The sequence below is a fragment of the Talpa occidentalis genome, unplaced genomic scaffold, assembly GCF_014898055.3.
Source record: "Talpa occidentalis isolate TD23 unplaced genomic scaffold, MPIMG_talOcc4v2.1 talOcc4.11, whole genome shotgun sequence".
In the NCBI taxonomy this organism is placed as follows: domain Eukaryota; kingdom Metazoa; phylum Chordata; class Mammalia; order Eulipotyphla; family Talpidae; genus Talpa; species Talpa occidentalis.
Window position 1 is genome coordinate 65,914,465 of NW_023601104.1, and position 22,608 is coordinate 65,937,072.

At 36.1% G+C, this 22,608-nt stretch overlaps 1 protein-coding gene across 4 annotated transcripts in view; it reads left to right on the plus strand.

Annotated features, from left to right (window-relative positions):
* Positions 1-683: 683 nt before the first annotated feature.
* TMEM260 (transmembrane protein 260) overlaps positions 684-22,608 on the plus strand; it is a 71,531-nt gene continuing 49,606 nt past the window's right edge. For all 4 annotated transcript variants that reach the window (XR_008550101.1, XR_008550103.1, XR_008550104.1 and 1 more), the window contains exons 1-3: positions 684-923; positions 6,432-6,463; positions 7,194-7,345. Coding sequence is in view for 1 of the 4 variants with exons in the window: in XM_037503408.2 (XP_037359305.1) it covers positions 764-923; positions 6,432-6,463; positions 7,194-7,345 (344 nt within the window). In the remaining 3 variants the exon portion in view is untranslated. The remainder of the gene's footprint in view (positions 924-6,431; positions 6,464-7,193; positions 7,346-22,608) is intronic.

A 22,608-nucleotide genomic window follows, 5' to 3' on the forward strand; every position in this document is an offset into this window, starting at 1 on the left:
ATCTCTCTGAAAAATGACTCAACGACTTAATAATTAGCACACACTCTTGTAATCATGGTACTAAATACAATGTACTAAATACAATGTATATACGATTGTATATACAATGTAGTATACAATGTATACTAATACAATGTAATCATGGTACTAAATACAATGTAATCATGGTACTAAATACAATGTAATCATGGTACTAAATACAATGTAATCCAGGCTTATTTAGCACGCACTCATCACACACTTCCCCTCGTTTTCAGTTTTTAGGCTCCACATTTGGGTTCTTTTATGGGTTTCTTTTATGGGTTTCTTTCACTTTTGGGTTCTTTTGTGTAGTTCCACCCCGCACCATAGGGGGCAGAAGCAGCTCTTCCTCACCCCCGCTCTTCAACCCTGCTTCCTTCTCTGTCAGGCCCGACCAAGTAGGCGTGAAGAGAGGGGGGGAGTAGCCATAAAGACGGCGGCCCTGTGCCTAAGCTTGTTCTTAAGGGAGGGCTTTCTCCATGGTTTTAAAGCTTGTAGTTTTTCTCTTTTAAGTGTGTAAACCTCAAACCATAGCTTTCTGCACGAGAACTCCCAGGGCCTGGCTCTTCTGGCGCTTCCCCCCCCTGCTCTGGCGGAGAAAGGTGCGGTCCGACCCGCGGAGCCCCGACCCGGAAGCCGCTGCGGCCGCCCCGAGACTCCGCTCGCCTCGCGCCCGGGAAGCTCTGTGCGGCCCCGGGGCCCTTGGGCCCCGCGCACCCGCTTTCCCGAGTCCCACTGGCCCATGGGTGTCCATGGCGACAGCAGGGGCCCGGCCCGGGGGCGGGCAGCCCGAGTGGGGCCGCGGCGCTCCGGGGGCTTGCGCGGCGGCGTCGCCGTGTTCGCCGCTGTGGCCGCCGTGTTCACCCTCACGCTGCCCCCCTCGGTGCCGGGGGGAGACTCGGGTAAAGTACTCTCAGGGCCCCCACCCCCTGCTTCACCGTCCTCCCGGGGCTTGGCCAGGGCGCGCCCCCCTTCCGGGCCTGTGCCCAGCTGCGGGCCCTGCGTTGCGGAACCAGCTCCTCTTTCCGTTCTTGTAGCTCTGGTTGCTCAGTTCTGAGCTGTCTGGTCGGGGCTTACTGGGACGTCCCCACATCACTTTTCTGGATCTGAGTTTCTGCTTTTGCATTCTTTTGTGGTCCACAAATTCTACTTAATGAGTTCGTATTGTGTTCCGGACAAAGGGATTAACAGTCGTGGTGAACCAGTGTGGAGAGTATTAGTGCGGGCAGAGATTGCACAATTTACTGAACACACAGCTACATGTTCAGTGGGGATACATTATTGGAGAGAGAGGAATGTGTGATTGATAGCGGATGATGGGTATGTGCTCCTTCAGAATCGCTAGTCAGGATGATACTTCAGATATTTGGGGGAGAACATTTGAAGAGGGGGAGCCAGGAGCAGCTTAAAGCAAACTGCTTCTATTAAAAAGAAAAGAATAGACTTATGGGCCATTTAAATCATGAATAGTTGTCATGTGTTTAGAAGAAACAAAATCCAGTACCCATTCCAATAATGCTAAATAACAGCCACTGATGTCAAAATGATGCTGTGACTGAAGGTGGTGAATCTGCAGGTTGAGGAAACCGAGTGTGTTTGTTAGTGTTGCTGTATATCAACACATCAAATTCAGTAGCTAAAAACAAATGTTTATTGCCTCATTTTCTGTGGATCAGGCTTCAGAGTGCACTTTAGCAGAGTGCTCTTACTCAGGGCGTTGCTGTCACTGTGTGGGCTGGAACTGCAGTCCTCTCAAGGCTCAAATTGGGGAGTATTTTGCTTCTAAACTTAATCCCATTCTTGCTGTGTGGGTCCCCGCAGTAAACTGATTTCACTCGGAGAGATGGCACCTCTTTTTGACACCTCTGTCATTTGATCTTATCTGGAAAGTGAAATGTTACTGCAAGGTTTTGTTCTTGGAAGTTAGTCAATAAATCCAGCCCCCCTCAGGGGAGAGGATACACAATGAAAATAAGGGGAGTAGAATACCAGGAGTTGGGGACCATGGGAGCCATCTTGAAGGCTGCCTGCCACAATGAGAACCCCTGATGTTCTACTTTCAGGTCATTACCTTTATTGTTCCAGGTCCTGTTGAACAAATAGCAAAATCTCTTTAATTAATACATTGGGGAATGGACTTACATGTTACCCAGGTTTATATTAAATAATAGAAATAACTTTATAGTTGTGAGCATTTTGACATTGGAGAGCATTACTCACAGATTCAGTAGTCCTGTACTGGCCAGAGTGGGGGCAAAAGGAAATATTGGTAATTACTTATTACAGTTGTTTGAGTGTGAAATATGGGGGTGAGATGAATAATTAGCACTTAACTGAGCATGTGCTATGTGCCAGGCAGCCACAAGTACGTTACATGGATTATGGTTTTAATCCTTCCAGCTACTGTCCTATTAGGAGGTACTAGCAGTATTTTCTTTTTATTAACAACAAAACTAAAGCTAAATTGTGTCCAGAATCACTCAACTGAAAAGTAGGGGCAGTCAAGGAAAAAATCCAAGTAGATTGACCTGAGACCATGTTGTCTTTACCTCTACTCTTTGTCAAAGAATGTCACAAAATTCTTTGTTAAATTCATCACATATGTAAAAAGTATTTAAAATCTCTTGTTGCCTTGTTTTTATTAATACTATCTTTTTAAAGAAAAAAAAGTTATTCACTTTCAGTTACCAAACTTCTTTAAGTGTTCCAGTTTGTTTAGTTTGATGCCAAATAGTGGTTGCTCTAATATTTTTAGATTCCTTTTTGGGGATTGAAAAAAAGCTTTTCCACGTGCTGGCGGTAAAATCTGTTTAATTTATATCTTTAATAATTTTGTTTATATGTTGAATGTACTGTTTTCCTTGAATGTATTAATGAGATATATCAATAAACAGAATGCAACTCAAAACCAAAATAGAGCATTTGTTATTCTTCCTGATAAATCATAAATTATACTCCCTAAGTCCATCACATTGGGTGATTTCACCAAAATTATTTTTACAACACTAGATATATCTAGTTGATTCATGCGTATGAGTAGTTTATGGTCCTTTCTAAGAGAATCCTATTTGTTATTCTTGGGGAAAATGTGTTTATGTTTTAAGGATACTGCCTTTAATAGCTTTAACAAAACAATATATTTGTCCGATTACTATCAAGAGAATAATGTGAAGGGAGCTGGGTTTTGTACAAGTTAAACTTCTGCTAGCAATCTCAACTTGCTACCCATTCATGTCCCAGGTGAGAAAAAAAGATTCTCAAACTTGAATGTACTTCAGAATTGCCTGGAAAAGCTGTGCCCCAATCCCAGAGGGTCATTGTATGGATAGGTTTGGGATATGAGTAAGGAATCTTCATTTTTAAAAAGCAGGTAATGCTGATGCAGATAGTAGTAGAATTAGATTGTGGAACCCCGAAAGTAAAGGGTTGGGGTAAAGCAAGGAATTAGTAGCTTTTTTTTTTTTGCACTACTCACCTTCTCCTTTACCACATCCAGTTTTACAGTAATATTTCTCTGTAGCTCTCTATCAAGGATATACATATTGGCTTTGAATAGTATCTTTTCTATTGAATTTTATCTTAACATTTGGTAAGAGTTGTTTATGGAAGTTTGTCAAATTCCAGATTTACCTTTATACCAACAGAACTCCAGCAAAGAACAAGAATTTATATTTGCTTTTTAATGGTTAAAAGAAACAACACGCTATTAATGTTAAGTATAATAATGAGTATTTTAAGTGGAGGAGAGTAACCTTGAAATTTTGATCTTCATTGTGCTTTATTAAACCTACAGAAATAAAAAAATGAAAAACTGTTTGAAACAATTTGGGACTGAAGCCATAACCCATTCTAGAGTAAAACTATAAGGTATCCTTGACCAATTCTAAAGATTTTTATTTTTTTCCAGTTTTTTAAAATTTATTATTACTTTTTAAATTTTATATATTTTTATATCATTTTTCATTTTTGCATAATGTATGCATTTTTATCTTGGTTACAGTCCCCATACAATTCCCACTCCTCCTTGTTTTGATCCTACTCACTCCTCCCCGCCCCCATAGTGTGTGTCTCTGGTTTATAGTTGCTTGTTGATTTTGATTTTTACTTTATTATAATTAGTCTTTTTCCTGGTCCCTTTTTTAGGTTTTCTAAATTCCTGCTATGAGTGAGACCATCTGGTATTTTTCCTTTTCTTTCTGGCTTATTTCGCTGAGCATGATCCCTGCTAGCTCCATCCGTTTTGCTGCAAATTGCATGTTTATCTTTTTTGATTGCTTAGTAATATTCCATGGTATATATGTACCACATCTTCTTGATCCAGTCATCTGTTTTTGGGCATTTGGGTTGTTTCCATAGCTTAGCTATTGTAAATAGTGCTGCTGTAAACATAGGGGTGCAGGTGCCTTTTTGAATTAATGTTTCTGTGTCCTTTGGGTAAATACCTAGGAGTGGAATTGCTGGATCATATGGAAGTTCCATCTTTAGCAGGTTTAGAAATCTCCACACAGCTTTCCATAGTAGTGGGACCAGTTTGCACTCCTGCTCGAACACCCCTTTCTTAGGTGAATGACTGCTTACATGATGGAAGCCCCATAAAGACACCCAAAGACACATATTGCTCGCTTCAGTCAAATACTTAAGGACATTTTTTATTCACATGTATCCAGAAAAAAAAATGTCCTTAAGTATTTGACTGAAGCGAGCAATATCTGTCTCTGGGTATCTTTATGGGGCTTCCATCATGCAAGCAGTCATTCACCTAAGAAAGGGGTGTCTGAGCAGCAAAGATGACAGTGGTAAGCCTTCGTGAACCTCTGCAGCACTTAGATTCTTTGTTGTAGCCAGAGGAGGTAGAGGTGATATCTTGCTAGAATCCTGAAACAGATAGGCTAGTATTTTCAACTTAGGGAAATACCAGACTTGAAAACACTAACCAGAATGCAAGACAGTCTAAGTGCTAAATGGGGAAGTTCAAACAGGTTCTATGGAGGAGGAAATAGCGATTAATTCTGATGGGGTAGACTAATTCTGATGGGGGAGACAGGAAGGAGTGTGTTTAAGGAAATGTGTCAATGAGAAGATGGCAATTGAACTAGGCCTTGAAGGATTTAGGAGAGGATGTTGGGTGAGAAAATGAGTGATAAGAGGTGCCAAAAAAAAAAAAATGATAAGAGGTACCATTCCAGGGGAACTGTGGTAATCAGATTTGCCTGTGGTGTGCATAGATTCCATGGATATAAGTCCAACAAAGGGTCCTCAGAGCCATAGAGTGCTTGTATGTCACGATGAAGGACGAACTTCATTCAGTAAGCAGAGATCAACCATTGAGAGGGTTTAGAAATCTCCACACAGCTTTCCATAGTAGTGGGACCAGTTTGCACTCCTGCTCGAACACCCCTTTCTTAGGTGAATGACTGCTTACATGATGGATCCCTCCCTCTGGGAGGGGAGCTAGCAGTAATAAGTTCATTATGAAGATGATTATAGTAGATTGGTCAGAGATATTGCTGTAGTCTAGGCCAGAAAGAGTAAAGGTCTAAATTGTGACTGGGGCGGACAGTAAAAATTAAGAGTGTTGATATGTATTAAAAGATAGGGAATGGATATTAGTATATTTCCTAATAGGTACCAGTAACTCTAATAAATCATTATTATGGATTGAGTTCTTCATTCTATTGTATTATGGTGTACAGGGGTGAGTCAAACAGTTCCTGTGCTCTGGGTACATAAAATCTTAACAAAATAGGATATTTTTAACAACATCTTAACATTTTATAAATAATCACTTAACAAAATCTTACTATTTTATAAATAACTGCCAATGGTGAAGAACTATCACGGGATATGTAAATAATAATTTGGAAAGTGTGTTATGGTAGTTTACCCTGTAAGTTCTATAAAATAACCTGGAGCCAATAAATATTTGGCAATTATTTAATAATGCCCAACCTAAATAATGTAGAAAGGGTATTCAAATGCCAATTTAAGGCAGTATGACACATTTTATGGAGTGTCCAAACCTCAGATTTTACGTTTAAGAGTACATCTTTATATACAGTTTTGTACTAAATTCTTAAGGGATAATTCAGCATCTTACACTAATATTCCTTAACAGTTTTTAGATATTTGCAGGTATATGCAACTTCAGGATGGAAAACATTTTTTTAAAAATTGAAATTCACCTGTGTTTCCACTGACCCGTTATTAAAAATTATCAAAGACAGTTTGTTTAGTAAGACCTAAGGGAGAAAATATTCTTAGACTATTTCATGCTGGTAAATCTCTGCAGATTTGCAGTTTTATCCAGTCAAATTAATGCAAAACCCCAGTGCAAGCATTTGGATTTTGAAAACTTTGGAGGAGTGTCATTTTCTAATAGTAATTATTGGTTTTACATTATTTTTTCACAGGGGAACTGATCACAGCCGCACATGAGCTTGGAGTAAGTATTAGTTTTATTGTTTAATCAATGCTCTCATTAACAGTTTTAGGAATTAAGAAAGTTTAATTAAGCATGGCATAAAGTAGATTAATTTATTTTCAAACCCCCGTTTTTAGTAACTTATAAGTACAGTACGTGACAATTTACTTTAAGTTATAAATCCAATTAAACTAAATTATAAAGCAAAGCCTTTACTATATATACAGTAGCTGGCTTATTATCACCCTAAATTTTGTATAAGCTGTGGAGAATAAAATAAATCGGGTTAACAGTTTTAATAAGTTTATTATTTAATAAACTTTATTATGGTGCATGATCCCTTTAGGCAAGACCTTAGGACTGTCAGCATGGCGGTAATCCGATAGCAGTGTGGTCTTTCAACTTTCTAACCAACACGATATTTCAGAACCTGCTCTTTTTCAATAGCCTTTGAAATGACCCTAATGTACTGTGAACCCAGAGAACAAACTGCTTAAGAACTGACAATGAAATATGTCACCCTTTCTCTAAGTGACACACCATGCGATAGACGCCGCCAAATCCACTAAGGAAAATATTTATTTGTATTGGTACAAGAGGATTACAATAGAAAACCACTACACAAACATTTAGTCATTGGCACTTAAATCTTTAGACTTGCCTGAGAAAAGAGCTACTTTTCAATTAAAGCCAGCTGGACTCTTCCTTTACCAGATGAAAACCTTCTAACTGTTTGCTAATTTTTCTGTAGGTTGCCCATCCTCCTGGCTATCCTTTGTTTACTCTGGTGGCTAAACTGGCAATTATACTGTTTCCTTTTGGCTCTGTTGCCTACCGAGTCAATCTTCTGTGTGGCTTATTTGGAGCGGTAGCTGCATCATTACTTTTTTTCACCGTTTTCAGGTAAAGTAGTTTATTAGCTAACATAATTTTGACTAATTGGAAATGTCACTTTCTTAGGGCCCAAGTACATACATTGAGGGGGGGATCCTTTGTTTCTTGAATGGCTTTCCTAATCACTCATGTGATTTCACTTTCTTAATTTACAGTAATTTCATATGCATTTGACCCCTCAAATGATTACACAGTTGGTTCTGCTTCATACAATGGAGCGAAGGTGTCACCGGTTCATTATCACAATTCTCTGGTCAGGCAGAACTAATGAGGTTTGTCATTTTATGAAGATGCAGATGGGCCAGTTTAATTCAACAATATGAAGTTCATCTTTTGGCAAATAGTAAATATCATTCAATTACTCACACTGTTGCTGATGGGCACCTGCCCATCAGATCCAGAGCTAATGCCTAATTATTTTGGTATTCTAAATATGCACATGTTGTATACTTTTTGAAACAAGGCTATTAACTAAGGAAATCAATTTGGGATGTGGTTTTAGTTAAGGTTTCACTTTGTTCCATTATAGCTGTAGAGAAGGTAAGCAAATTAGATCCTACTTCCTTCATTGATGGGAGCCTTTCTTAGTTTGACAGGCTACCTTGCTTTTAAAAAATGGGTCACTAGGTCAGGATATTGGTAAACTCATTTGTAGTGAAAAATACAAATTATTCCTGCAAAAGGGAAACCAAATTAAAACACAACATTCAAAGACGATTACAGATTTTATTGTAAAAACAAATACTTCTTTTCATGTAAAGAGATATAATTCAAACAATTTCAGATATCATTCCAGAGACGAATGTTTTTATTTGTGTTATTCAGAGTATTACCCTTTTACTAAATTCTTTCTAAATTCCCTTTGAATTCCTTATAGAAAGGAAAAAGTTAACATAATTATGACTCTAAAGCTTACTTTTATATCTACTTATGCAAAGTCTTCAGATTCAAATATTATAATTGTTTTTTATCTACTAAATTTTTAGTTATATTATTTAATTTATTTCTATTTAAGTCTTAAACAGCTTCTCAATGATAGCCGAATCTTTAAGCATGAAATGTTTGAAATAACATCTTTGTTTGGAGTGATCAGTGTTATCAATACTTTTTCCCAAATAATTGGAGTAATTTTATTAGAATTATTTTTTCTGAATTATTTATATTAAGACTATCATTATTTCCATTGCAAGAAAAAGTGATCTTTTTTATTTCTAAATATCTAGGCTGAAATTTAGAACTTATCCATTCTGTATTGAATATATGAGTTACTAATTTTCACAAGACATTTTAAGACAGACATTTAATAAAAACTAATACTTGTATTTATTTTGATAGCTCAACTATATTTTAGAAGATCACTTCTATAACATATACATGTATTTAAATACTATGTGGATATAAATAGCTCTTACGCAAATAAATAAAGTGATTAATTTCTAATGTTTTTTCATTGTATTAATTATTAATGCCATTCCACATGAAAATCTCTATAAAAAATCATATATTAAAATCTTTATCTTTACAAACCCAAATAGCTTTGGGCAATAATTTTCCTCGAAGTTGTCCATGTTTTAAAATAACTTATTCATTATTACGCTTATTATTGTAATGGGTTTTAGATTAGCACACTAGCCTGTGATCTTTTTTTTAAAAATATACATTCTTAATGACAAATTTGTATACTTGCTGACACATGCTTTAAATTAAAACTCCTAATATGACTAAACTTCATATTTGAGGGGTTTTAGTAGCATAGCACTTTGAAAAAGTTGCTTTCTTTCAAAAAAGGAATCTAATGATATTATCTCTTTCATACATTTTAATATGAAAATACTTCATTATTTTGAATACAAATAATTGATAAGGTACACGTCCTTTGGGAACAACCTAGTTCAAGTGGCAAATCTGTTTTGTCAAACAATAGACACCCTTCAGGAACGAGCAAGCCATCTCTATGGTAATAGGACTAACAGTAGCCTATTGATTGAGTGGAAGAAGACATTATACAATGTCAGCTGGCTTGTTACAATTTCATTTGTTGTATGACCTGAACTTAACCTTTAAAACCTTTCTTCTGTGAATATAAACCCAACAGCAGGACACAGTTTTTGTCCAGCCATTACAGTGACGGCTTTTTTTCAGTCCCAGCGTACAGTAAATGTATTCCTTTACAGGTTGACTCCTTTATCAGAATTTGTTTAGGAGACATTTCACTACTATAATCATTTACAGGCCAAATCATCATTCCATTTTGTTGTTGAATATTGAAGGGTTTTGATCCAGGAAACAGTTTTATTCTTTCTTTTCCTCCATCACTTAAGAGAACATTACTGTACATGAAGGATTAGTGCTGACTGGTGTGCAGTAAATTAATTCTTTTAACAGGTTTAGGTTTTTTTTCAGGTAATTGTTCACATAGCATTCACTATATTTAGCTCTTGGGGTGGACATAAAGACCTTCTGTACCTTTTAAACAAAGATTGTATTTCAAAAGCAAATTTCTGTTTAAATGTGTTGATGTAAAAAGCTCCATTTTTTTCAGTAAACATGACTTAGATTGAAAGAACAATTTATTCGTTGTTTCCAATTACTATGTAATTTTTGCTTTCCTTGCATCTTTCTCTTGCTTTTAAAAGCCGTAAGATGTCATTAACACTGCATTTTTTGTCAATCTTTCCTAATGGTTGGCAAGAACTCATTTATATTTGCTCTGCCCTAATGTAGCAAGCCTATGAGTAAAACAGCACATTGAAAGCTGTATGTGTCACTCTAGTTTATTGAATTAAAAATAGTAAGATTGTGGCTGTCGATTCTGTATGTACTTATTTATGTAATGTCCCCTTCAGGGATATTTTTAAGCATGCATTATGTTATGGGAGTTTAATACATTTCGCTTATATGAAATAGCATTCATTTTATTAATGCGTACATCTGTGCACTCAAGAGTCTGTAATACAGTTAGTGGTTTATAGGAACTGGGATTTTATCTTTTAAGGGCAATTGAAGTAAATGATTTTTAAGTTTGATAGTATGGTATTTAAAGTATCGTATTTGAAATCCACAAATCCTACTAATACAAAATAAGAAAGTTATAGATAATGCAAGTCACTCATGTGAACACCATTTAGCATTACTTACTACTTGAATTTCAAACTTATTTTCTAAGAAATATCCAACTAGAAGGAATACTGAAATCACTGTCATTAAACATCAGTGTGCTTACATGTCCTGTGTTTTGATGTCATGAAGAGAGAATGGAGTATGTTGATAGCATTACATAGAAATTCTTCACCTCAGGCAGATTTAAGTTGTTTATGACCTCAGATGAGGACATATCTTCTATCAATTATTTTGTAGTTACAGGTCAGGGGACGTGTGCTTGATAGGCTTGAGAGCTTATCCTTTTCGAACTGTTTGGGCCAAATGGAACTAAAGGAGAATTCATTCAAAAGTATTTGTTGAGCATTCATATGAACCAAGAGTAAAACAATTTTAGTTTTTATCATCAACATTCAGCTTTTAAGGAAAGTGAAACAAAACCACTGTTAAAGGTTTTCAGATTTTTTTTCCTAAAAGGCACTGTTTTTTGCATAACAAACCTTCTAACACCATTAACGTTGTACAGTAAGAAATCATTTCTCTTAATGGCAAGGAGGTTACCTAGAGTATATGAACTTTGATGATAATTGAAGGTATGTTGAAGTTATGCCTACTTGCCACAGACAACTTATAGCCAATTTTAGTAATAATATAATAGCTAATTTTAGTACCGTTTAGATACCACCCTGCAGATCGTTTTGTGCCAGTATTTTATTTGTGTAGTATTTTATTTTTCATAAACTATATATTTCTAAACATTTTGCAGGTGCTAAAAATTAATTTGACTTAACTTTTGGAAAACACACTTGATTCTGAGTACTGCATCTACTCTTCTTAAAGTCTCAGCTAAAAGCCCATTCAATAAAGAAGAGAAAATTAAAATGCCATACCTTAGAGAATGTAGAATCTCCTGCTTAAGGGACATCTGGATTTTCCAGCTCAAAGAGTATTTTAGATTATTGCCATAGAGAATAATGTGAAGATCTTCCTAATTTCAGAGGTAACTATGCATAAGTAACAAATAGTCACCAAGTTTTTGTAGTTGAATAAGAATGGAAAGTACTGGAGCATTAATTTCCATTCAGGAGAATATCTGTCTTGATCCCTGCTTAATTGATCATATATTTCTCTCACACTTGTATTAAAATTGCATCAACTCAGACTGGTTAAGCATATTAAGAGCTTGGTTCATTTGCATTTTCTTATAAGTAGAGGGACACATTACACTCAAATAGCAGCACTTCATTTTGAAGGGAAAAAAGCAGGGCAAAAACTCTGTCTTAAGACTGTAGAGTCTTTTCTGACAGCTAGTCAGAGTTAGAATTAGTTCAAGGAAATGTTAATAATGCACTGCCTGGCCTAATCCCTTTGATATCACCAGGTATCCTCCTGTTCATGGGTTAATTGCTTTAAAAGCGAAGGCAATATTCTGAGCGGTGGGCCGCTTCACCTTTTCACAGCTGTTACCATTGAGTGACAACTAAATCCCATGTGTAAGATGAGGAAGAGCTCAATCTCCAATTGGGAGAAAATTTATGTAAACCACAATCCCTTCAGAATGTGCGGAAGTCATAGACTTTCTTGATTTACTCTGCTTTTCCCAGAAAGCTCTATTGTTCACTTTCCTAAGTCCCATCAACCCTTTGTAGCAGAATATCACAGCGGCAGCAGATAGCTTGAAATATATAAATGCTATCATAGCTCTGATTAATAGCAGTGCTTATGAGTCAAGTCTGATAACAGTGCAGCTCTCCACTCAATTTCAGATACTGCTAATGGAATCTGTCTTCTCCAATTGTAATATGAGAAGGCCTAATTTGCCATGGAGCTTGGAGCTGTCACCAGTAGGGGATTGTGGGGTCAGATGGGAGCTGCCAGGTTTTTGCCCTGCAGCTTGTATCTCTCACTTTGAATAGAGCAGCCCCCTGCCTGCCAGTTAGCTGATAGGCCGCCGTGGGGTTTATGCCACTATATACAATAGGGAAGGGCTACATAGGCTGACTTTATAATTGTGAAGCTAGCTCATATTTCCACAGCTACTGTGCTGCATAATTTCTAATAAGTGGTTTTAACAAATGTCAGATTATGAAAAGTTTCCTCAATTACAAAAACTTATAAAACATTTAAATTGCTAAATCTGTTTCCTGCCGAGATTTTGCCACTGGAACTAGTCACCAGTCATTATGGCTATCATAACAAATGCATGTATTTCTTAAAACGACAAATAAAATTATAGATCATAACTCATAGACTTACTGCCTTTCAAAGGTGTGAAAATAGAAAACATTGTTAATGAGTTGAATTGAGAGATACCTCATAATTGCATAATAACACTATTTAATATTAAATTTCTTGTATATTGAGTTGGTCAGTGTTGCTAATGAAAGTAGTTTAATACCTGCATTCTGCTGGATTTAGTTATTTGGATTTTTTAAGTTACTTCATATACCTCTAATAGCTTAACATTTTAGAAATTATGCAGTGTCTCCTAAGTTTTCAGCTAAAAAGGATTTAGTGTGTTGCTGTGTCTTGGCCAGGACCTTTGAGAATTATATGCTGGAATAAACTTTTAACCAACTTTAGTTTTGCTACTGAAAACAAAACACTATCAGTGGTGACTTGAGAGTTTGTGTGATTTTTAAACATTTCAGACAAGATTGATGAAAACCTTTAATTTGGATGTTATTTTAAAGTAGGCTATGGAAGCTATTCATAACTATCCCCTCCATTTCCATGGTGCTTTTTTCCTTTGTGAAGGTTTTTCAATTTTTTTTTTTTGCCCAATTTTAGTTAGTGGTTTTAAATCAGGACTAATATTTGGTACTTTTCCTTTTAGTGTACTTGTAGTTGATATTTTTGTAGCTGAAAATTCAGAGTTGAAACAGTTCTCCTTAGACTGAATCTCAAAAAATAGAACTAACTTTGGTAGGGTCTTGTATGGACTGACAATTTTTACAAATTGTGGGGAAAAGGGCTTATGTGCAAACTTTTAAAGATGGAATATTTTGCATTTTTTAAGTGTGGCAGTAATGGCTTAGAAATATAACTTTATTGGACTGTGTCCCAAATTGTTGATTTATGTTCATTAGAGCTAAACTTGATTCTACTAATGACTTTGATTCTACTACTCTTTAAATGGCCATTGGCTATAATTTGCCCACAGAGCACCTGGCACATATTAGATGCTCAATACGTATTTGCAGAAAGTGAACATCCACTGGAAGAGAGTGGATGTTCAGTTTGACCATTTCCAGGCGCAGTGAAGGGATAAATATGTGGGTGTTGATTATGTGAATGAGTCAGAAAGGAGCACTTATATAATTTTCATGAACAAGACCCTGAAAGATTAACAACTTGGGAGAGTGGGGGGTGGTCATTCTGCTCTTGATTGTATCCTGGTTTCCCTGTAACCTATTGCACTTTCTAAGTCATCAGTGTGAGGCAACACTAATAGTGATTTATTTAGCAATAATGCTCAGGTATTGCACTGTGCCCTCCCTGCTTGATTCCACTTCCTTCAAGTACAGGAGTTTTCAGTGTAGGAAGAGGGTAGTGTGCCTGCCATGCTGGGTTCTTTGCATGCAAGTGACACTGAAGACAAATACATTCATGAATTTTATGAGGCACGTCAAATGTGTGTTCTGAAAGAATTTCAGGTTTCTCTTATTTGCCTTTTGATTGAGGGTTAGACAAACATGTGACTACACATGAAAATCAAATACCGTGTAGCGGAAAGAAAAATATACCTTATCATCAGTAGCAAACCTGTGTCAGTGGTGTAAATTGTAACCTCCCGATTTATCCATTGTGTCAACAGATGAATAGTATTCCATCTGTGAGAAAACTACTGCACAATCAGTTCCTTTCTCAGGAGCCTTATCTAGGTTCGAGGATTTTGTGAACCAAAATGAAGGCAGTTGTGTTTTACCCATAGGATTCTGACCCTCACATTTGTGAGGATGCTCTGAATAGCATTTCATAGTCATTATCTAAGTGGAGAATCTCTGTCCTTTACATTATCTGGGTGGAATTTTAAACCCTTCACCACCTTCCCATGGTATCTATCATGTGCTTTGTATAACTTTCCTTACTTACTAACCACTGGAATGGTTACCTGGAATTACCTGGAATGGTAATCACCTGAGTTTAGTGTTAACCCAAATAAAACAGCAATTAGAAAGATGTAAATACATTAAATTTGTATTTTATATGTAATATATAAAATATATGTATGACATATATGACTTCAATGACTTTTAGATGATTTTGAACCATCTTTTCATTGCTTATTCCCTTCATGTGAGATCTCAGAAAATTGAGCATACCTCTCCAATAGCTTGAAGATTTTTGTAAAAAATTTTGATTATTTGAATTGATAATGTGACTAACTTGCAGTATCATGGCTGTGTTATTAGGTATCACAGCAATGGTGTTTAAAGTGTGGAATCCTAGCCCATTTAGACATTATCTTTCTGTAAATTAGGTTAGATTTCAAAAATACATATTTCACTTGAAGAAATGTCTCTTGGTCTCCTTCTATGAGGCTCTATTAGAAATAGATAGGGAGTAGAAAACATTTTTTTCAATTTATGACAAGGTGTTCTTAATTTAAAATGGAAACTAGTTTAGGTGATTTTGCAATTTAATGAGTTCTGGTGAAAAGAGTTCTCATTTCATTCAAAACCTCATTTGAATTTCTCTTTTTTCTAAAATTTAGTTGTCATACTTTCATCAGTTTTAAATAAAATTGCTCTGAGTACACAAAAAAAGTTGGTTGTACCATTCATGAAGTCAAATGTATGCATGACCTGGTTTTACGATGTCACTTTAGCACATTAAGTGTAGTTGAGAGGAAATTAAGATTCCTGGATTACCAAGTGACAACACCGTGGTATTTTTGATTATGTCATTTTCATTTGAAAGAAAAATCATCACTTATATGAGTAGCTAACAGTTGTTTTGTCCTATTTGAGAAATCCTTATGTTTATAGTTCATGCATACATTTGACTTCATGAATGGTACAACCAACTTTTTTTGTGTACTCAGAGCAATTTTATTTAAAACTAATGCTTACATACTAATGTCAGATTAGACATTCCTTCCATATATTTTTAAAATAAATATTACTTAGCCAGAAATTTGGGCTACCAATTTATTTAATAATAATTACATGCAGGAAGATTTAAGAATACTGTTTCATTCTGTTTATGTAATTTAACTCTGCCAATAAAAATTTTAAGTGTGTATATAGAATTTTCAGGGAAAAAAATGTGTAGAGTGTATTTATGGTTAGAAATATTCCCCCAAAGAGATTAAAACTAACTTGTCTAATCCCTCATTCTGGGGTACCCTTCATTGAGAGGGATTATAATTGTCCAGACTCCTAAGATAATACAGGCCCCAGTAGTCAAAACAGATAGTGCATTGATTGGAGGCTCTAGGAGTTCTGTAAGTTTGTAGGAAAATACCTTTTTTAAGAACTCATAAGTAAATAAATAATAAAAGTGCTTGCTTAATCACCTAGTTTGTTTTAAAGTTAAAAACTAAATTTGTCTTCAGACATATTCATGTCTGAGATTTTTGCAGTATTACCTAGGTAAGCCTTTTGCACATTTTAATGTCTTAATGTGCAGTGACTTATTGATAGGGAAGGTTTGTTGATATTTAGTTCAATAAGATGTAAGATGTAAAATATGAGATATTTTGTTTAAAATTTCACAAAAATCTGAGAAAATATAAGGGACTTTCTTTATATATCAGTATGTGAAAGACAATATGAGCAACTGAAATTGTGTATTATATTATTTTCTTTGAAATATTTGATAGGAAAAAAATCCAATAATATAGAAATGATTTTAAGTAAATTATTATTTCTGTGCTTTTGCCAAAATAATATTCAGACACTTGAGTTGAAGTACAAAAGGATGAAATGATTACTCTTTAGTTTCTGTGAAATATATTCATTTGCATATTCCTTTATTTAAAATGCAACAAACAAAAATGAATCCTTTAGTTTTCCCTTAATATCATTGGCTATTAAGAGTTTTTATAACAATAAATGAAGCAGTGACAAAGCACATGGTTTTCAAAGCAAGCAAAATTTACCCCAACACCAAAACATATTTTCTGTCAATTTATTGCACTTTAAAAAACACTGAATTTCTTAAAAGTGGCATAAGTCATTTTACAAAGCTTTATTTGAAAATGATTGAACTTAGCCTGAGATAATTAGCTGTTACTACTTGGAGAGTGTTAAAAACTAAAGATAACGTATGTCTTAAATATATGCGTGTGTGTATATATATATATATATATATATACATAATGTGAAAACATGTAGTTTTTAAAAATCAAATTGCTTTTCTAGGGCCACACACACATATGAAATGATACACCCTGAATTTTAAAAATATACTGATAATACACTGACATAGCTAGACAGTGTTATTGTTATCTGTAGTCCAAAAATAATTCTGCTGGCTTTATAATACTTGAAAGGATTTTAAGTTGCTCAGATCTTGTTTCCTTACTATGTTTTGATTAAGTTACACTTAACATGTTCTAGAACCCAAGGTTGCGTCTTTTTTATATAAATAAATAGAAAATCTGTATTCAGTACTCATTTAATATGCTTAATTTAGTGAGACTGGAGAACGGTTTAGTGAAAGTACTTTGGGGGACACATAGAAAGGTGGTCCCCATGCTGAGTTGTAAACCATAAGTGGGGTCGACCAAGTGAAGGCAAAGCGGCGTCCCACACTGAGAGAAACCAAGAGCCAAGAAACGTGGAGGTGGAGAAGCCACAGGTAAGCACAGGGGCTGACAGTCAGTCGTCTCTCTTGTTCAAACACAGAGTTTGAGATGGGCTGTGTCCAAAAAATGAAGTGACATGGAGGCTGAGATTAGTTACTAAAGCTCTTGTCTGTTGTGAAGAGGAACTTGAATGTCTGATAATCAGAGAGGCTTCATTAAAGGATTGCAGGCAGAAAAGTGCAAGATCAGGTAAGCTTCAGAACCCTGGCTGTGGTGCCTTTGGTGGGCCTAGTGAGGCAGCCAGCCTGCCAGGCCACTGTGTTGGTGTGAGCCTGAGCTGCTGCTGAGGGCAGAGCGGCAGTGCTGGTGTGGGTAGAGGGAAGAGGATCCATTTTTTAAAATGTTATGAAGTAAATTTGGTAGAATGTGATCTATTTGACAGGGAGAGAGGTAGGACAGCTTTGCCGATGACAGGTCTCTTGACTCAAATCTCCAAACTAGACATATAATGAAACTCACTAAGATGGGGAATACTGAGCAGGAATCATTTCAGGGAAGAGGAAGAGAAGTTAATTTCCCACAAGATGGCATTGCGCTTCTGTGGGACAGCCAGGTCCGAGTGGCTTTGGTTTGAGGTATGCAACTGTCCGTCAGAGATACTGAAGCCCAAAACCAAGGGAGAGCCACCAGTGCTGGAGGCAGTTTTGGATTTTTCAGTTTATGGTTGGCAATTGAAAGCAAGATAGTGGATAAAACCACCAGGCGGTTTTAGTGGAGAAGAGCAGTTGCCTGAGAGTAAATCTTAGGAAACACTGACTCTGGAGAAGGTATTGGGAGAAGAGGAGCTATTCATAGAAAACACAGAAGACCTGGAGCCATTGAAGGAGAGCCCAAGAGATGTGGGCTCCCCAGATGTCAACTCAGTAGTGTGTCCCCAGGAGTCATCAGCGTAGGTCCCAAATGCCTTCTGTGTTTGAGTGACATGGTCATTGGTGCTGTGGCACACAGTGCCAGGAGACAACAGAGGGTAGAGGCCACAGGTGGACAATGTGAAGCTAATTTGGGCCTTGCCACGCCTCTCAGACTTGCCTTCATGGAATCATTTGGACACCTCGGCTTGTTTTATATTCATTTATTTCTGTCTCATTAAGGTGAAATGAAGCATGCTCAAAGTACTGCTCAGGTAATATGCCCAGCATTCTTTGCTTACTATAAATTCTTACAGGTATCTCTCCTCAGCTTGTGGACATTGTTAGTAAATGTTGATTAATTCTGAAACTTACCATAAAGCAAACTTTTAAAGGCAAATGTGTAAAAAAAAAAAAAAAGTGCATCTTAAAAGACATTTTACAGCTTGATTTGTAAAAGGCTGTTGAAGTCAAAGAAATTCAGAGGCTTAGCTTATATAAAATATTTTATGAAAAACATAAATAGTATGAGCCCTCCAATATGCTTCATATTCTACATATCCTGTATATGAATGTACACAAAACTTTCTGCTTTGGGGTATACTACTGTCTCTTCTGTTTTCCACAGAACTAAGCCACTTTCATCATTTATTTTTAGAATTCCCTCACACAGTTCCTTTGCAAACTTAATAGAAATAATAAAGAGGGAAGGCAATATATTTCAGTCAGAGTTCTTAGTTGCAAGCATCTGACTCTGACTATGTTTAGCCGAAAAGAAATGTAGTTAAAGGAGAAGAACTCTATTATTCAATAATGAAAAAAAAATTAAATCCATCTTTAAAATGGGCAATGGTCTGAAATAACATTTCTCCTAGGTAGATAAACAAATGGCGAATAAGCACATGAAAAGAGGTTCAACATCACTAGCTTTTATGGAAATGCAAATCAAAACCTCAGTGAGATAACACTTTCCACCCAAAGATGGCTAGTATCAAAAAGTCAGAAAAATTTTCCAAAAGTTGTGGCAAAATCAGAACCTTCATTCACTACTGCTGAGAATATAAAATTGTGCAGCCACTTTGAAAAAACAATCATGTGATTAAACATAGAGTTGCTGTATGATCCAGCAGTTCCACTCCTAGGTATATACCTTAGTGAAATGAAAACATATATACACATAAAAACTTGTACGCAAATATTTAAAGAAATATTTTTTGCAGTAGCCAAAATATGGAAACAAACTGAATGTCTATCAGTGGAAAATGGATCAGCAAAATGTGGTATATCCATTTGTCCATTTAAAAAAAATGAAATACTGATACATACTACAAGTTGAATGAACCTTGAAATGTTATGCTAAGTTAAAGAAGCCAGTCACTTAAGTCCACCAATGATATGATTCCATTCATACAGAAGCCCAGAAGAGGGAAATCTGTCAAGACAGAAAGTAGACGGGTTTGTGTTTAAGCCTGGGGTTGGGGATAGGAGGGTGATGATGATAGCTTATGGGGATAGGTGATGAAAATGTTGTAAATTTGACTATATTGATGGTTGTACATATCTGTGAATCTGTGCTAAAAACATGTAGTCATACACTTTAAATGAGTGAATTGTATGGTACATAAATGATATCTCTATAGTAAAGATTTTTTTTTTTTTATTACAAAAGGAAACATTCAAGTCTAGAATTGGAAAAAAAAGAAAGAAAAGGAAGTTGGAGAGCTTGCAGAATTTCTAGCAGGTCTGGAATACCAGACCCTGAATGGGAAAAATCCAGTCTTAGGCAGGTGTGTTCAAAGGAGACCATCACTATTGGCACCAAACACCCCATGTTATACCACTGACTCTGACCTGGATTGTGAGCGTTGCCCCCAATAGTGCTGCCATTGTTGTTTGTGGAAATGATGCATAAAGGCCATCGGCTCTTTCTAATGATTCTGTCTCCATTCCTGCTGCTTGTCTCACAATTTTTTCATTCAGAAAAGAGCAGGTACTTTGTCACTGACAAAGTCTAGATGGCATGCCCATGTTCTAACTGCAAGAGAGGCTGAACAAATAAGTATCTTGTATTTTCAATGTATAATACAAAGGGATTGTGCCTCTTAAGCTGGATGTTGAGCAGCTCCACCCCCACACTACCCAAAAGAAAGAAAGAAAAGAAAATTCCACTAATCTTTTGTTTTCAATTTATACTAGGAGTATACGTCCTATAGGCCTAGTTTGATTTCTAAGCAAGTTTATTTAAGATGAATAAATAATGAAGACTATTGGTTTGATTTCATTACTGGTTTTATAATCAGTTGCTTACTTTCTCTTCTATAATTATTTTTTAAGATTTATTTATGTATGCATACAAGAGCTGAGGTGCAGGCCAGAGTTGTGGGGGGTGAGAAGATTCACCAGAGACAGAACGGGGAACAGAACAGGCAGATTGGCTGAAATACACTGCTGAGGAGAGCAGCAGGCGAGACAGGAGAGGTCTGCTGCGCCATGTAGGGTCACCTCCCTGGTGGGGGATTGAACTCATGGTGCAGTGGCTGCGGATAGCTTCATAGTGCTGGCACACAACACCTTGCACCACCAGGGAGGCCCCTCTTCTATAATCTTAACTCAGTAGACTCACAAATTATTTCTCTGATACCAAGGAAAATCAGGTAAAAGAGCAAAACCTTCCTGATCTTGTGTGCAAGTAGCGGTGAGAATTCAGATTGTAGACCTTGCTGATGTATGATTAATCTTCAATAAAATGCTAATGTATGTGACTATAATAGTTTAAGGTGATCTGGATAAATTTTGTCTCACTAAAGTTGATAATTTTTTCTTACTTCAATTTTTAAAACCATATGAAATATTTGAAAAAGCAGTTAACATAATTCCAATAATGTCAGCAATCCAAACACTTAGCATGTCTTCCTGAGCATAATAATGTGTGTTAAAAAATCAATGTAGATTATGAGTCATGAGTTTTCTTCCTGAGGATTCATACATATCAGGACTTTCTTCTCAGTTCTCTTTAATTAACTGTTTGGTGGTTTTAAACTTTGACTAATTGCCCTTTCAAAAAATAGGTTAAAACGAGTCTTTAGAGATAACTGAATGCAATTAAAACTGGTAGTGTGTTGTTTAGATAAAACATACTGCCTAATAATACAAATAATTGACAAAACTTTCATTTTATTCTACCCTTCATTCTAAGAGGTACACATTTAACCAAATAAAAGTGCAATTTAATATTAATCTAGAATACATTATTTAGCATTAAAACTAAAATAATGGCACTAAATAGCTAGACTAACAGTTTGAATTTATTTCTACCACTTAGTTACCTTAGGACCTTGGAAAAATTGTCACCTATGGGCTTTGGTTTCTTCATTTTACAAACGAAGGGTTATTGTGATAAAGTGTTATAGTAAAAATTAAATGAATAAATAGAAGGAAGCATTTAGAATAATACCTGACATGTGCCAGGCAAACAAACAAACAAAAAGTAATTTGCAGATTGTTTTCTCAGGAATGTTGATTCATGTCTTTCAATTTTTTATTTCAACTTAATTTCAGATTTATAGAAAACTTGAAGGAATAGCCCACTTTTTGTGACTGGGAACCAAATGTTAATATTTTACCACATTTGCTTTATCCTTAACTGTGTCTTTGTGTAATGATTTGTTTTCTATTTAGCATTTAGCAGGAGGCTGCAGACATGATTCAGGCTGCAGACATGATAACCTCAAATGATTCAGGATATCTTGATTAAAAACAAAAACATTTTCTTACATATTCACAGTGTGGTGCTAAAATCAGAATATTGTCATTGATACAACATCATTATCTATAGAATTAATTCAGATTTTGGCAACTGTTGCAATATTGTCTTTCATAGCAGAGGAAAATCCTGATTATACCTTTTATTTTGTTGTCATAGCCGTTTTTTTAAAGATTTATTTTATTTAGGTACACATACAAGAGCTGGGGTACAGGCCAGAGATGCAGGGGGTGAGAGGATTCACCAGAGACAGAGTGGGGGACAGAACAGGCAGATTGACCGAAGTACAATGCTGAGGGAAGCAGCGGGTGAATCAGGAGAGGTCTGCTGCGCCTTGTGGGTTGCTCCCTCACCGGCCGGGCATCGAACTTGTGCTGCAGAGGCTGCGGATTGCTTTATAGTGTGATGCTTAACCCCTTGCACCACCAGGGAGGCCCGCCAAGTGGTAATTTCTAATTCCTTCATTTCTTTTATAGTAATTAGTGATTAGTTGACTTTCTATGGAGTTTCTCTTCTCTCCCATTTTTGTATTTATATAACTGTAGCATCAGAGATTCTTATTTACACATTGGATTGCAGACTGTTACTATAATTTTTGATGCTTTAATTATCCTTGATTTGGCCAGTGAGAGCCCCCTCAAGCTGGCTCCTGTGTCCTTTTGTTATATCCCAGTCATTCTTAGAGCACTTGTTTACTTCCTGGCACAAGATGTTTCAGATTCATTTTATACCTGAGCTACACCAGCCC